The sequence below is a fragment of the Haliotis asinina genome, chromosome 5 (assembly GCF_037392515.1).
Source record: "Haliotis asinina isolate JCU_RB_2024 chromosome 5, JCU_Hal_asi_v2, whole genome shotgun sequence".
Taxonomy (NCBI): domain Eukaryota; kingdom Metazoa; phylum Mollusca; class Gastropoda; order Lepetellida; family Haliotidae; genus Haliotis; species Haliotis asinina.
Window position 1 is genome coordinate 10,034,493 of NC_090284.1, and position 17,030 is coordinate 10,051,522.

Below are 17,030 nucleotides of genomic sequence, written 5' to 3' on the forward strand. Positions count from 1 at the left end.
GATGGTAAAATGACAATTTGCAACATCATATCAATAACATCATCTAGCCCAACATATATCATCAAATTCAAAACTTGACCAAAGAGATATTTTTTTCATCAATGACTCAGTAATAATGCAAAAGGATGTAATACAAACCAGATTCACACAAAGCACAAGGATGTACTACAAACTAACTTTGCAATACTTCTGAACAGGTCATAAATTTGTTTAATTCAGATTGAATGTGAATGTTACTGTCCTCAAATGTCTTTTATTTGCATTTGTCAATCAAGAAATTTTGTGGAGAGAGTTTTTTTAGTTTAGTGGTTATACATGGCTCAGAATATGATGTGAATACTTTGCTGTTATCAAAATAGATAGTCATATATATGCTACAGACAGATTGTTTATAGTTGTTTCATGAAATGACTGATGTCACCATCAGAAATGACTAAAAGGGTCAGCAGTTTCACATCGTTTTGTGTAATAACAATCAATATTCTTCAGTCATTTAATGAAATTTCATTTCATTTATATGTGGTGGACAGGGGTTTGTGAGGTGTGGCTGCTCGGGACACAGCAAGTGTCAAACGAACAGGTGTATGGCTCAAAGACAAGCTGAAGTGTAACAGTCGCTGTTACAGTAGTTTTAACAGTTAGTGGCAATATGTAATGTGAAAGTTATTAAGTGAAACTTCATGAAATGACTGCAGTATACTCATTGTTGTTACACAAAATGGCTGACCCTCTTAGTCAGTTCACAAAAGGACTGACTGACTGTAACATATACAACGATATCACTAAGACAAGTAAGTCATTTTTTAAACTATGATGTAACAATCATTTATACCAACAAACCACACTAAAATCATAAGAAATATTGTACATTTTATTACATGTATAAGCAGTCATACAGAACACATGTGAGCACAGATGAATGGCCCATGCAGGTCACTGTGCGTCATCACTGTTTATCTTTGGTCAGACCTCCACACTATCACAGTGACACACTGTCTTGCATCAGCATAGGCTTCTCACACTGCTGAAGTATCACATACTTCCCTTCTGCGAACAATGTCATCTTGGGTGCTTATGATGTTATATCACCAAGTTTAGATATACCACAGCTGTCCCAGGCTCATTTACTTATCACATGAAGAAACAGTTCCGGTCCGCAGACAGTCTTGACAAGTCCCCACAACCCAATAGTCACGCACGGGGCATATCAGGACATACAAATGAGAACAAAACACTGGTCTCTGCAACATCTCTGTGATAAGGATCAAGAAGGTGTGATGGTGCCTTCATGTATGATAGCTCGGGACAGGTTCCGTGTGAGCGCCAGTCTGAGCAGCTCCAGACGCTCATTCTCCACATCTGTCAGACCCTACAACAAACATAAGGCACCATCAGAATCACAACCTGTTACCTCCGTTATGGTCAGTGTTCTGGTAACACTGCATGGAAGACATGAGCCAGACCACCCAATCCCCTAATTTGCCTCATAGAACAAGCATAGCAGCCTTTCATGGCACGCATAATCTATTATTGCGAAGGGGTGCACCTCTGTCAGGAGATTGTCAACATGTCCGAACAGCCAAGACTTGGTCGCCATTTGACACATCAGTGTCGAGAAATCATCAGCACTGTCCCTTCTTTAAACAATTAGCTACAGATGGCTTTATGTTTCCTATTTGGGCTTTTAATCAGCAAGCAGGAGCAGTGAATCAGATTCTGAACGTTGTAAAGTTAGTAAATCAAACTAGACAGATTATGACTGTAAACACAATTCAATTAACATATGAAATAATTGTTGTTTTAGAAGAGTTGTTTTCAGGGACAAGTTCTGTAACGAATCTATGTATGCATATTTTGCACTAACACCACAACAACATTCTCTGCTCCCCTATTTTATGAAGTTAACTCGACTTGCCGTTTGTGCCATTTGACCTCACGAGTCATGCATAAGTAGAGTAGCTGAGGTCAAGCTGAACAACCTATATGTCGGAATCAGAGGCCATCAGAAAGCCATACTGAAAATATTAAGCCATGTTTCATCCAAAGCAACCAAACCTAAAATCCATTACCATCTGTCCTAAGACTGCAATATATGTAATTTTCTGAATAAAACTGATATTTTGTACTTATCCTGACTCATGCTTATTTCGCTTGTCTCCTTCTTCCATCCGAACATAGTGGAACACTTGAATCCCTTGAAGTTTCCTTCATTGAAGAGGACATCAAATCAACTCTCACCCACTAGTAGCCTCCCTAAAGCCTGTGCATTGGTGCTCAAATCAGTCACATGGCTGACCATGCTTGTCAATGCTTGTCACGCTATCCTTCATCGCCCTAGACAATGGATGTGAGGGCACCTGGGTCCTGATACAGCACCATATCCTATGGTTTTCTTACCTTATGTCATCTAAATTGCAGCTGTATCTGGTCTGTATATTAACATTATGTAGCAGAATTTCTACCAAATTCTTTGTATTTTATACGTAATTTGTCTTGTATTTCATCGATGTATGTTTGCTATCATTTGATGAAAACTTGCTTGGGTTGTAAATACCAATTGTCTGCGGTTGATCCAAATGTATATTGTCCTTTTTTCACTGCGGTTTGCTCTTTGCAGTCAACATAGCAGTGTACAGCATTGTTCGACCATCTTCATGGGTCATAGAGGTCTTCTGTAAGCAGATTAAAGGTTATTTATCTGTGACTTGAACCACAAGCATCACATGGTTTCGGCTTGCAGCAGCCAGTCTCCACCACAATCAAGTCCACTATAGGTAGACTTCATCAATAGTATGGCATCATGGATAGTGGGTGATTTGAAATCGAAGATTGATGCATCCTCACTAAATCATCATCAGTGAATGGAACTTCAAGGGATTCAAGTGTTCCTCTATGTTCGGACAGAAGATTGAGACAAGCATAATAAGCATGAGTCAGGATAAGGAAAAATATGCTTTTGTTGGCAACAAAAACCTACCTTTGTTATACTGTATTGTGAGTTATCTCCCCTGATGAGCTCTTGTGTGAGTTCCTCCAGACAGTGCATCATTTCATATGTCTTGCTGCTGCTGAAGATCACCTGAACACACCAACAGGGGTTTAGGTCACTATGAACTCTGGTTCCTGGCTACAATACTTAGGAAGTAAATGAAGGGGCATGTAGAACAGTGTGTACATGAACTGTGCATCAAATACTTTATACTCCATGGAGACGAGAATCAGTTGTAATATCAAAAGATAATAATATCTGCATCAAAAGCATGGAAGTGCATGAAAGTATAGGTAAATAAAAGAGTGTTAGGTATAAGGGCAAAAACATGGCTTTAAAACCAATGACAAGCAGATCCTGCCAGGACAACAGGACATAACTCGACACCCAAACAGAAGTTGGTCCACAGTTCCATCTATATCTCTGACTGCCCTTGTATCTATCTCACCTTTGGTGCTTCCAGCAGTGGCATGGCATCCATCAGCAGTGTGATCCAGAAACTGAAAGGTTCAACAGAACATTCAAACAGGTTCTTGAACCATAAAGGCATACCCTAAACTAGGCAGATGTTACCATCTGAATCTGATAAAGCTGGCATCTGGTCTGAACTTCCATATGTAAAATGATGTGTGTTTGGGAATGCTAAATCTGTATTCAGTTAACACTGAATTTCACTTTTGAGATAATGCGTATCCAATAGATCATTATGTGCTTTTCACAGTAACAAAACTTTCTCTGGATGACAAATCATGGAAATGTATGAACTGTGAATGTGCCTTCACTGCATAGGGATGTACATGTTAATTTTGCTATTTGTTTACACAGTTGATGCAATGGTCTTTTGAACTCACTTCTTTGGAGCGAGTCTGGCAGAGAGTAGGGAGAGTAATAAAGATCCAGCTCCATCAAAGTCATGGTCTTCATAAAGTTTCTGGAACTCACGGTACTTTCCTGAAAACAAAAACATTCTTCCATCGAAATACCAAATTTGTGAACTGATTTCATGTAGTCATGTTCATACTGTTTGGATTGTTAACTTCTTGTTATTTAAAACTGATACTTTTCAGAAAGTTTATTCCCTATAAGCTAGATGCATTTCTTACCAAGAAATGTCAATCTGTTGCTAAGTAACATAGATGACCCAAGGTTGTCAAGGAGATCCAGGTGAGAGAACTGCCCTCTCTCACCATACTCTAGGAGAAATCTGGAACAAGGATTATTTGTCGAATGGTGATCATGTAGTAGTCTGTCCAATCTAATGACAAAGTGTTGAAGTGAAAACATGAGATGTTGTGAAGGCAGACCAAAGTTCCCTATCAGCAGATCCTGGCAGCCAGGGGACACAACTCTTCACACTACATTGCAGTTTTACACCAATGAGACACTCCAGTTAAAATCAGTGAGGTATTACTACGTAGCAATGTAACCAACACTAACAAGTTTTTTTGACTGTGAACATACTGTAAAAGATGTTTGGAAATTTGTGGATGTCATTAGATTTGAAACCTAGTACATATCTCTATTTCTTAGCATTCGAGTTGCATCACAGTCCCCTGTAAATGTTTCAGCCAGGATCAACTAAACCAGTGATAGAAAGAATGAGCAAAACATCCAGGTGGTATCATGTCACTGCTTGACAACAGTGTCAGAATCTACATTGAAACATCACACTGACTGTCATAAAGAAGTTGTCTGTTGTAACTACAACAGTGACAGAATCTACATTGAAACATCACACTGACTGTCATAAAGAAGTTGTCTAACCATAACAGTGTTAGAATCTACATTGAGACATCACATCTACTGTCATGAAGAAGTTGTCTAACTACAACAGTGTTAGAATCTACATTGAGACATCACATCTACTGTCATGAAGAAGTTGTCTAACTACAACAGTGTTAGAATCTACATTGAGACATCACATCTACTGTCATGAAGAAGTTGTCTAACTACAACAGTGTTAGAATCTACACTGAAACATCACATCTGCTGTCATGAAGAAGTTGTCTGTGTGTAGAACTATTCCTGTTGTAACTACTGGGAGATCAATACTTACTTTTCTGTTAAACGTGTAGCAGCTGCCACATCCTGCAATCAACAATGTAAATCACTCATGAACACCACCACACACGGTCAGTCAAAATAATGAAGCAAACTGTTTTCCTCCATCATTGCGATACTCTTCTATTATTTCCAATTATTAGAAGTCTTTGAGCAGTCTTTGAGCAAAACTCACACTGAGATAACAATGGATATTACCTGAGCTGAAACCAGCATCCTAGTTTGACATGAAACAAGCAAGCCTAAAAGCGGTGAGTCTATTAGGTCAAACTTTGCTAGAAACCAGTTCCAAGCTTGCATAAAAGAATTACAAAAACATTTCACTGCTCAAAGACTTACCTTAGACTGCAGGAACCAGGACAAGGCAGAACCCAGACGACCATTCCTGTAGCTTTTCATGCCCATAAGCTTACAGATACTCTGAGCTGAAGTATAGACAGAAAGACCAGTTATGAAAGTAACCTAACAACAGCATGTCATAGCAATACAGTCAGGTCTTGTTAATCCGATATCATCCATTGCCTAACTGTCGGATTAACAAGGATATCGGACAAAATAATTGTGACTAAATTACATTAATTGTTATCACTCCCGACTTATTGCAGATGTTGTGTAAGAGGGTGAGAGCTGTCTTCTTTCGACTCTCTATCTTGACAGCATTGTTGATACCCCGCATGTTTAGACCTACTCCACTGTTTATGTCCTACAACTGTCACAGAACTAGCAGTTTCCCAAACCATCCTACAGGCCCTCACCTTGGTCCATCATGTTTCTCTCCTCGCAGATGTGAAGCACTTTCTGGGCCTTCTTCTCAGTCTCCAGGGGAATACGCTCTATATACAGCTCCAGGTACTTGCTGTAATGGAAAGGACAATCAGTTAGTACATTGCACAATGCTTCTTTAACAAACAAGCTTTCCTAGATCTAGTTCCAGGTAATCCTATAGCAGAAACCATATCACTATATATATCTTTAACATAACCCTTCTTCTGTCTCGAATGGATACATACAACAGTATCATCGAAAAGCTGAATTTTTCATGCCCCAAAATAATAAAAACATGCAAAATAGCGTTTTGCTTGCATGTTTTGGATTCAAAGATTCTCATCTACTTACCTTAAAAGAGCAACATATAAGAAAAACAAATTTTGAATGGATTCAGGATATTAATGAAACATACTTATAATTTTATGTCTGCATGCACAAAATCTACCGTCAACACTGATCATAGTATTCACCTACAAGCATGGTAGGTTTGTATTCGTCCTCCTATAATGGCCACTATCATGCCTTATTAATAATGTACCTTGTAATTCTCAGCTTGACCAAAATCATTTTTTGTCTGAGGGTCAAACTTGTTCAAACTAAATATTTTAGATATTTAAATACTTACCTTACCATAGGTCTATAGCATATTACCTCAAGCTTTCGCTTAGTAGGAGATCTGACGGAGTTGAATTGCTATTCATTCTTGAATGGCTACCTCGCAATCGACGACTGTCAGGATACGGCATCTGGATCTCCCCACTGCTCATGCACACAGACTCCACGAGAACTTCACTTTTACTTCTAGGTCCGAAGTGTCTGTAGTGGGGAGGAGCATCCAGCGTTGGTAGGGGCTGAATGCCCTATCGTAAGGTAAGTATTTAAATATCTAAAATATTTAGATTTTAACAAATTTTTACTTACCTTACCATAGGTCTATAACATATGGATACAACGGACGGTGGTGTAGGACTCCAGAGGACAGTCAGCGTCTGAAGATCCCACATATGCCTTGGGGCAGCCGGACCACTACTGATTCACTGTACGCCAGTCTGCCGCAATAATCTCTCATGAAGGTCACTGGAACATGAATCAGAGTAGTAGGTCACGTACTAACCACCAGAAGGGTGGTACAAGACTCCCATAGACCAAGGTAAGTAAGATCATACCTTATAGGGTGGAAGGACGTGTGAGTTGCTGTGCAACTACTAATGGTCCGAAAGACTGTAGCCCCTCCATATCTTCTACCATCAAGTCCCGCAAGTAATGGCTGGCAAATACTGTAGAGGACCGCCAGAAGCATCCAGCCATAATGTAAAGAACTGTACAGTTCCTATGCAGGGCCATAGTTGAGGCTGACGCAGGTTGTTAGATGATGGGTGTGGAAGATTCTGTGCATCGTAAGCCGCCAGGATGGTCTGCCTCTACTATAAGGCTACTGTGTTCCAGGTGACTTCCCCTCTAGCCATTGCAGAAAAAGGCAGGAAGAACCTCTTCCTAGTTCCCCGCATCCTCGATATCTCCAGGGTATACGTTCCAATGAGTCTCCACTATACCCTGGACGCATCTACGGCTCTGCCTGATAAATTTCTTACCTCCCTTTGCTGGCTCCGCCTTTTCACAGTAGCCAATCAGCTAGGCCGCCGTCATAACCGAGCCTGCCAGTGTCAACAAAGATAGCGGTCGCAACTGCGAAGGTTTGCTCGCAGTGCGTCCCAGATTTTAGGGAAATCATACAAACAAATTGACAGGTCCGAAACTTTAAAACAACATATGCAAGAACTCCTTCTACCTCTTCCAGAGAACCTCTGTATGGTTTCTGTTGCCAACTATAATGGGTTAGATAATTCAAAAAACGAAAGTGAGTTGTGATTGGTTCGCTCAACTTCCCAGCGTAGACACCTGACTGGATCAAAAGACAGCCAAGGGAGGTAAGAAATTTATCTGACAGAGCCGTAGATGCGTCCAGGGTGTAGTGGAGAGTTATCGGAACGTATACTCTGGAGATATCGAGGATGAGTTCCCCGAAGAGGAGAGGACTTCTTGAAGTATAATCTGAGAGCCCGAACCGGACAAAATAACTGCTTTTCCGATCCTCTGGTCCGATGATGGCAGTAAGACGGGGGATGGTGAATAACCTGTCCGGTTGACCTGGCCAAATGTGCAGCACCAGGTCCTTAGTCACATCCAGTGTGTGAATTTCGCTAACTCTCGGAGCTGTAGCTAACGCCAGCAGAAACACCATCTTCCCTGTTAAGTTGTCAAATGATGCCCTGTTCAGCACCTCTCAGCACCTCTCAAGTCCCGGGTAGAATAGGCCTTCAGCAACCCATGCTTGCCATAAAAGGTGACTATGCTTGTCGTAAGAGGCGATTAACGGGATCAGGTCAGACTAGCTGACTTGGTTGACACATGTCATTGGTTCCCAACTGCACAGATCGATGCTCTTGTTGTTGATCACTGGATTGTCTGGTCCAGACTCGATTATTTACAGACCGTCGCCACGTAAAACTAAACTCACTCACTCTCAAGTACTGTAGCACAACGTTCAGGTCCCACGCTGGTGGCCAGAACTTAACCTTTGGGTCCTCCAGCTTGAACGCCTTCAATATAGCGATAAATTCGGGGATCTTCGAGACCTTCCTATCTCCTCTGACAGCTAACACTGAATTCAGTGCTGACAGGTAAGTCCCAATAGTACTGCCCCTGAGCTCCCTCAAATAATGTAAAAACTCCGCCTGGAATTGGGGTGACGCTAACAGCAGGTCTTGCGACTTTTGGGCACAGAACTTCTCAAATATAGCTCACTTGTCATCATAGAGTGATCGGGTGGAAGCTCTCTGTGCCCGTGCAATGATCTTCGCCACTTGAGATGAGTACCCCTTGGCCCTCCAAATTCCTTTGCAAATGCTCAAGGCATATAGATGAAACCACGCCAGGTCAGGGCGCCGGAGCGGATTTCTTTCTGCGAGGCGGCACAATTCTGGGAACCACGTCCTCGCTGGACACCAAGGCGCAACCAAAAGCAGACGGATCCTCACTGTGAGCTTGAGTTTCGCCACTACTGCTGGAACTAGCTGGAACCCAAGGCATCGACCACCCAAACTGCCGGGCCTGGTATAGGAGACACGTACACTGGAAGCTGCGGCAAATAGGTCTATCAGTGGACGCCCGTGATCTTGACATAAGAGCCGAAATATCTCTGGGTGAAGCATCCACTTGGTCGCGGACGGCTTCCCTGGTTGAGAGAGCGCATCGGCTAGTACGTTTCTGTACCCATGGATATGATGAGCTCTGTTCTTTGCATCTAGGACACTGGCTAGGTGGAACATTTGATCCAGTAGGGATTTGGACCTGTTTGTCCCCTGTCTCAAAATCAGCCACACCACCGTCGTGTTGTCTGAAACAATCCGTAGGTTGGAGTGGTGTAGCAAGGACACCCAGTGGCTTACAGATAGAATCACTGCTTCCAGCTCGAGATTGTTGATGTGCCAGTTTGCTTCTATGCCGCACCAGAGCCCCAAGGCTGTCCAATTGGTGCGCATCCCAACCCTGGAGTGATGTGTCTACAAATAGTTCCTGATCCTGCACAAACTTGGTCAAACAAACTCCTTCACAGACATTTGACTCGATCGTCCACCATTCCTGTTCTTAATGGGGAGAGCGCGAAAGCAGTCCCCCACACTTATAAATTGCGCACCCAAGTCGTCCACATTTGGGACGATCGCAGGGGTCAACCAAACCAATGTGTAATGGAAAGGTCTCGCCCTGGGCCCACAGCCTTGCGGATCACTGTGAAGCCTGTGCCAGGTAAGTATCCTGCAATCTGGAGTCCTGTACCCTATACCTGGTGGAGGAAGATAGTCCTCTGACGGCCTCATCCAACACCGGCCCAGAGTCCGCAAAGTCGAGACTGTGCACCTTGTAGTCCTGCTTCTTTGACTTGGGCGCTCTGATCGTGGCATTCAACAATAGCTTAGCAAAGTCTTCATTTCGGCAAGATATGGCGTCAGCCACCATGGGATGTGTCAGGACAGTTCCAGGTCCACCCTGATAGCCCTGGCGCTGTCTACCCCTGACACTGGGGAGGGGCACTCCGGGAGCCTATCAGCTATCCAGTCGTATATAGCCGACAATGGCAGGTACAATCCCTCTTCCTCCTCCACATGAGCGGGGTCCTCCTCATAGTCGGCGGAGAAGCATTGTTCTTCGTCAGTATTCCAAGGAACGGTTGACTTGCGCTCCAGCGCCTGCTTCCTGTGCGATGAGTGTCTGGCATGAGGAGGTGATGCTGACCAGGACAACGATCACCAACTCCTTCTTCTGTGGTGGAGGGATCTACCCAGACGATCCGGTGATCTGGACAACGAATGGCTGCGCCAACATATGCTGGACGAGCTGCTCTGGGGACTTCTGGATCTTGACCTCCTCCTGTTCCAAACTTTATTAGCAGGAAAAATAAATCTAGCAACCCAAACACATCTCAGTTAGACGACGCTTGAAGTAAAAGTAAAGTTCTCGTGGAGTCTGCGTGCATGAGCAGTGGGGAGATCCAGATATTTCCGTATCCTGACAGTCGTCGATTTCAAGGTAGCTATTCAAGATTTAATAGCAATTCAACTCTGTCAGATCTCCTACTAAGCGAAGCTTGAGGTAATATGCTATAGACCTATGGTAAGGTAAGCAAAAAATATATCCCTTTTAGAATACTGAACAACCACATTTGTTAAAACAGGGCTGAACTTCACAATGACACCCCCAGCATTACTCTGCTTTGACCTTACCTTCCAAACACCGGACAGCAGTCGAGATAGTCCACCCCAACCTGCCATAAACTGAAAGCAAGGAATAATCAACATTATATATTGAACAGAGAACAAAGGAACTCATAGGTTCCATGCATAACTCACAGTCAATACTATGCATACAATACAATACTATCCATGACCCCTTTTACTATAAATTAATATGAATAAGTAAAACTGAATAAGACCGAAAATTGAGCTTCAAGTCATGCTGCTTTCAAACATAGATCATTTCTGATGTACCCTATAGTGATATTCTTGGAATATTACTAAAAGTAACATTAAAAAAAAACCTCGCTCAGATATACAGTTTTCAGTTTTATGTCATGACAAGTTCAGTAAACTGCACCAACCTTTTATGTGACATTAAAGTTGAGGCATATTCTAGCAGCAGAAACTCTCTGAGATTGGACCCAAACCTGAAAATATGACACAACACATATATGATATTATATTAGTCATGAACATTTAGAAAACATGTTAACTTTGGAGATCTATCAATATCATATAAAATACAACCACTTGATCAAACAATGGCAGGTGTACAACATACGCAAGATTGTGTGTGTCAAGTTGGCCACAGTGGTGCAGGATGTCAGTCAGGTGAGACACAAACCACCAGTTGCCTGTACTCAGGAACGCACTGTAAGACAGACAACGTAACTGCATCAGAATTAGTGTTCACATTACCACAATCAGCAGGGAAACTTAATTAGAGGAAGTTTTAATACATCAAATAATGGCAGTGAGTGAACAAGTCTGGTTTGTATGTAGTTTAATCATGCTTTCAGGAATGTTCCAGCTACAATTAATGTGCAATAAGAATGATATAACACAAGTCTACATAAAGTGGTTATCACAGAATCAAAAAGATTGCAGACAACTGAGGAATCACCTGCTGTCCTTGATTACTTGATGGATATCAAATTCGATTGCTGCCTGTAGAATGTTGTCCAGCTCTCCCATTCGAGCACCATTATGACAGAACTCTTCCATACAACTCTGAAATCATACATAAATTGCATACATGTTGTGAATCATCTGATTTGTCTATACAGGGATAGTTTACACAATGAACTCAAAGAGTGTTGAACACTTGGTATAGGAGTTTGAAGATGGCATTTACCTGTACATGGAAGTGAAGGTCCAGGGATTTGACAGTTGGGTTCTGATACAACATCTTAGATACAAGCAGATGATACCATGTTTCACAGTAGTCCTTCATTTCAGTAAATATTGCATCATCACCACATAAAATCTGAAAATAAAACAGAGGGATATAGTGATTTTGTTGACATACGTCATCAATATACATAAAAATGGAAAAAATGTGACATACAAAAAAGTCTCTATTTCTTAACTAAACATTCGAGGACAGGCACATAACATTCTAAATGTCACCTAAACTCAAATATAGTGGGTTTTTTCTTTAAATACTAGTGATCAAGAACTAAAATCTTACATGTGAAAAGCTTTGTGTCAAAAACTGATTGTCAGATTTATCTCATTGTCACATACAGATCCATAAACTCTTTTCTGTGAGTGAATTCTCCACCAGTCTGAAGAAGTGGACCTGGTCAACCTCCAGATGTTGACACCTACCTGAGCTAAGGTCTCCAGGTTGGTAAAGGCTGCAAACTGTCCCTCCTCCAACACTCGGACACACTCTTCCCTCCAGTGCCGCCACTTCATGTCGTACTCTGCTGCCGAAGGGATGTGATTGTGTTGCTGTTGTGCAATGAGATACAAATTGGTATCATAATCATAATCATGAAATAGAAGGTACCATTGATTCTATTTACATTTCGTTCTCTTATAAAGAAAAACATATAACACTTTTGCTAGTTAGTTCTGGTTTAATCATTTAGCTTCAGTAATTCAGCCTGTAATGTTAGAATCAACCTGGTAACCTGGTTAAAAAGCACAAGAAGTTAGAAGTTGATTTCTATAAAGTTGAAGGTTATCACCAGAACTACTGCAATTTAAACAAAGCTATTTCATTAGATGTGTGAGAAAGCTAACACAGACATTCATAGGCACAATTCTTTCAAGGTCTTCCTTTACAAAAAACAACAATAATCCCAAGTACACTGCATTCCACAGGTATGCAAATATTGCCAGTCAATATTCTTGGCAGTATAGAAGTTGTGATGCATTGTGAAAAAGTTTGAATTCAAGATACAATTACTTCCTTTGACGTATGCATTCACTCATGAGAAGCAACTTTTCTTGTCACCAACTTAATAACCCTATTTTCAGTTCACATAGAGCATATGCCCAAAAAGCTTTAAACTTGACCTTGCTAAACCTGTTCACCTTCCTTCATCATGCCGATGCCCACACACCACCAGTGGCACTGCTGTGAAGGTACAAACCCATGCCAGTTATGTTGGGCCGCTTGATGTAATTTCCATAGACCTAGTAAATCTAGATATTTTTCATTTTTGTATACATATCCTGCATTACTCCCTAATGCATTTATTGCTTTCCTTTTGACAAGATCAAGCTGTGCGATAGAAACTGCGAAGAGAAGTTGCTCCAACCATGCGAGTCACCATATTGCCATCGCACTGCGCCCACGTGACTGAAAGTTTTGACGTCACGTATCCTCACATTGCTGCTTGAATGAGTGAGTGAGTTGAGTTTTACGCCGCAATCAGCCATATTCCAGCTATATGGTGCCGCTCTGTAAATAATCAAGTCTGGACCAGACAAGCCAGTGATCAACAACATGAGCATCGTTCTGCGCATCTGGGAACCTACAACTTCTGTCAACCAAGTCGGCGAGCCTGACCACCCGATCTCATTAGTCGCCTCTTACAACAAGCATTGTTGCCTTTTATGGCAAGCATGGGTTGCTGAAGGCCTATTCTACCCCGGGACCTTCACGGATGATGCTTGAATGTAACTTCTGAAGAAACCATAGATGGGAGGAGATAGCACAGTGATGGGTGGACAAAGAAACTGAGTAATGCAGGATAAGTATACAAATATAAAAATTATCTAGATTTCACTAGATTTTTACCTCATACTGCATTACTTCTTAATACATCTGTATCTGACGGAAAGGAGGCAGGCAACCCTTCAGATGGGATACTCAAGAAGAAACCTCTCATACCACAGACGATAATCCAGCAGCAAACGAGGTGGAAAAATCCCTGAACCCAACCTGCCAGGATAACCAAACAAAGGTATGAGGAAAAAGAAATGCTTGAGGATCCGCTACCAGTTATAGTTTGGTTCAGATCTGGAAAGTCTGGCTGGTGGCAAACAAGTCTATGTAGAGATGACCGAGATGGTGACAAACAATAGCAAACACCTCTTGACGTAGGCGCTATTCTGTATGGTCTGGAGAGGTTGTCCACAAGAATGTTCCTGCAACCCGGAATGTGCAGCACGATACTTCAGGTCCAGATGATTGACAATCCAACATACAGACTAGACAGAGAGTGAGTCTTTCCCTGGTTGCGCAGACACCAGACCACCTTGGAGATGTCTGTTAATATGAAGAATTCTGAATGCTGAAGATGAGACATCGCCAGATTTCCTACTGGTGGATTGTCTATCAGTGAAAGTCACCATTAAATAGGGATGTAGCTGACCAAGGTTGACGTAGTAAACTGTCGAGTCCCAATCTGATAGCGCCAAGCACCCCCCACAGTGTGTGGCTGTGACCTCAACTAACACTGTCTTCGGATGGTTACTCTTGTGTTCCATTTGTTGCTGTTGACAAGTCATCACAGTTTGTAAGTGATCAATGCAATTCAATTTTCTCACAAGTCCTGCACAATCACCCTCGAAGCAGAAGCTAGTGCCGATAGAAGTTTAAGTGAATGACGAATTTCCATTTCAACAAAGGCCATGCATCATATGCAGCATCACAGGCTTAGAAGAGCCGATCGTCTGTAACGTCCGAAGCATGGACAGGAAAATCATCGTCTTAAAGCATGGCGCTTTAATGGAAGGAGTAAGGGATAACTTGTCAAACACTGGTACAAACTCTGTGATCAAAGGATCTGGTGGAATCTAAGTTTTGGGTCCGACCAAATAGTATCTCGCTTATCAATCCCTGGACCTGGATACGGCAACACTTCCGACAAACGATCCGCCATCCAGTCTGGAACTTGTTGAAAGACCAAGTGCATATTAGTTTCCGGGGGTGAGTCCTCATGCACCAGAATAAAATCACACAATGAATCCGACTGATAGTTACAAGATCTCCAGACAGGCGTAGGACTCTTAGACCTACATCTCTGCTTGGCGGATGGCCTGCTATAATGTGAACTATGTCCAGGTGAAGCTGAGTCACGATGCAAATAACCCATAGAAGTACAGGCATTACCCGTCAAGGTAGAAGGAGACACAACTGATGATGTCGAAGGCGCCACATACCATGGTGGAGTCACAGCCACAGATGAAGGAGGTGCCTGTACTACTAGTAGGCAAAAACAGCGCCAGATTATTCATCATTGGTAAAGGCGGCCCAAATTTCTGAGGCGCTGCAAATGCTGACTGGCATGGGAGGTATGGAAACACTGACTGTGGAGTAAAAGAAGGGACCCTCTGTTGAAACATCGATGCTGAAGTCGTAACCCAAGGCGCCACCAGAGGCATTGAATAAGTCGGAGCCATAGAGAGCAGAGGTGCCATAGACGCGGCAGGCGCCATCATCATCATTGTAGGAAGTGTTCCCCTTTCCTCCGAAGAACGTCCTCTCTCCGTAGTCGCCAGGGAAGTAACTAAGCCTCGAGACATCCTACGTCTGGAAGCTTGTGTAAACTGCTTCTTAGATATACGCAAGTTCCTCTTAAAAGTTGTAGGAGAAAGTCTCAGATAAAAGTCACACTTGGAAGTCAGAGAATAATGTTGAGTACAGTTCAAACACCTCAGATTGGGGTCCTTACTCAAATTGCTACCATCACAAGCAACACGACGTTGCACCATAAGCATAAAACCAATGCTATAACGTGTGTAAGAAACATATACTCGATAAAAAGAGAAAACTGATTTCCCGCATACCAAACACGCTGCTGAGGGAAAACAATACGCTTCAAAAAATATACTGAACAAATCTACACATTAAGAGCAAAAGTGTAGATAGCATAGATAAAGTAGGTAATAAAAAAACTATCCAGGAGTAAGCCCTGCAAACCAAGAACTCGAGACTTTGTTCACATGCACTGAATGCAACATGGAAAATGGAACAAACAGTCGGTCAAAACAAACATGAGATAAATGATTAACATGCAGACTTGGTAATCACATAAACACACATCTCTTCCAAAGCAAAATATCGCACGGCCTGTCAGCCAGGTGACAAGTAATGTGAGAATATGTGACGTCAGCACTTTCTGGTGAAGTGGGCGCAGTGCGATGGCAATATGGCCACAGAATGGCAATGAGTTAATGGAAATTACGTCAAGTGGCCCAGTATAACTGGCATGGGTCTGTACATCTTAACTGACTTACATGAGCTTGTGGCATTTTCCGTAGAAGTTCATCCATTACAGCAAATGCGTCCGATGAATTTGCAGATGAGTGCTGGGATAGCAGTCTTCTCACACTCTCAGCCTCACCCTGGAGAGTCAGTCTATAGATCTGAAGGGTATGGTACAAGGATTTATCAAGACTTGCCCAGATATTCAACTCCAAGCAAATGTTTTCAATATTTTCAACCATTCATGTAATAACTGATTGCTTATGTGTAGAATTAACCTGTATTTCACTTATAAAAAGATCTATAAAGAGCTTGAAGTGTATATTCTCAAAATACAATGTTAAAATATCTCTTAATTCAACGAGAAAAAAAAAGAACTTCACAAAAAGTCCAGAATGCTTTTGCAGTTTAGAAACTTGGATAAACCCCTGCTGCACTGGCAGTCTCCTGGACACAGACACTGTCTGCATCAGGTCTAACATATATCACAACATTTAGGAATTCAGAGATTGGATCACGTTAGAATATACACTAGTTACTGTAACAAATGTTTGACTTAAAATAAAGGAGTTCTTATCATTCCAATTATTTTGATTCATATGGAATGTACTGAGAAAGCAATATCTTTCCAATGTTAATAAAGAAGTTTATATATATAATGAATGGTGAAAATCAGTCATCATTGGCATAACTTATTTTCAAGGCCTTAGCTTTGAGATAGAAGTACCTCGGCACCTGATGGAAGGGAGATAACCCAATCTCATTCCATACGGTTCATCCTTATTTGATGATTTGCAATCTTTGTAGCGAGTGAGTGGGTACTGTTTTACAGTGGTTTTAGCAATATTCCAACAATATCATGGTGGCATACACCTGAAATGGGCTACACACATTGTATCCATGTGGGGCATCGAACCTGGGTCTTCAGCATGACGAGCAACTGCTTTGACCACTAGGCTACTCTACCACCCAC

At 42.0% G+C, this 17,030-nt stretch overlaps 1 protein-coding gene and 1 non-coding gene across 2 annotated transcripts in view; both read right to left on the minus strand.

The window, feature by feature from the left end:
- Nucleotides 1-857: 857 nt before the first annotated feature.
- LOC137284543 (nuclear pore complex protein Nup85-like) overlaps nucleotides 858-17,030 on the minus strand; it is a 32,532-nt gene continuing 16,359 nt past the window's right edge. The window contains exons 8-22 of the mRNA XM_067816387.1: nucleotides 16,090-16,218; nucleotides 12,223-12,348; nucleotides 11,747-11,878; nucleotides 11,516-11,622; nucleotides 11,174-11,263; nucleotides 10,974-11,039; nucleotides 10,600-10,650; nucleotides 5,806-5,906; nucleotides 5,390-5,475; nucleotides 5,046-5,077; nucleotides 4,093-4,193; nucleotides 3,841-3,940; nucleotides 3,438-3,489; nucleotides 2,978-3,079; nucleotides 858-1,369 (exon numbers count right to left, since the gene is read on the minus strand). Of these exons, the coding sequence (XP_067672488.1) occupies nucleotides 1,265-1,369; nucleotides 2,978-3,079; nucleotides 3,438-3,489; nucleotides 3,841-3,940; nucleotides 4,093-4,193; nucleotides 5,046-5,077; nucleotides 5,390-5,475; nucleotides 5,806-5,906; nucleotides 10,600-10,650; nucleotides 10,974-11,039; nucleotides 11,174-11,263; nucleotides 11,516-11,622; nucleotides 11,747-11,878; nucleotides 12,223-12,348; nucleotides 16,090-16,218 (1,380 nt within the window). The 3' untranslated portion in view covers nucleotides 858-1,264. The remainder of the gene's footprint in view (nucleotides 1,370-2,977; nucleotides 3,080-3,437; nucleotides 3,490-3,840; nucleotides 3,941-4,092; nucleotides 4,194-5,045; nucleotides 5,078-5,389; nucleotides 5,476-5,805; nucleotides 5,907-10,599; nucleotides 10,651-10,973; nucleotides 11,040-11,173; nucleotides 11,264-11,515; nucleotides 11,623-11,746; nucleotides 11,879-12,222; nucleotides 12,349-16,089; nucleotides 16,219-17,030) is intronic.
- Nucleotides 9,470-9,633, minus strand: LOC137285353 (U1 spliceosomal RNA). The gene has a single exon (XR_010956967.1). It is a non-coding gene; the product is annotated as a U1 spliceosomal RNA (small nuclear RNA).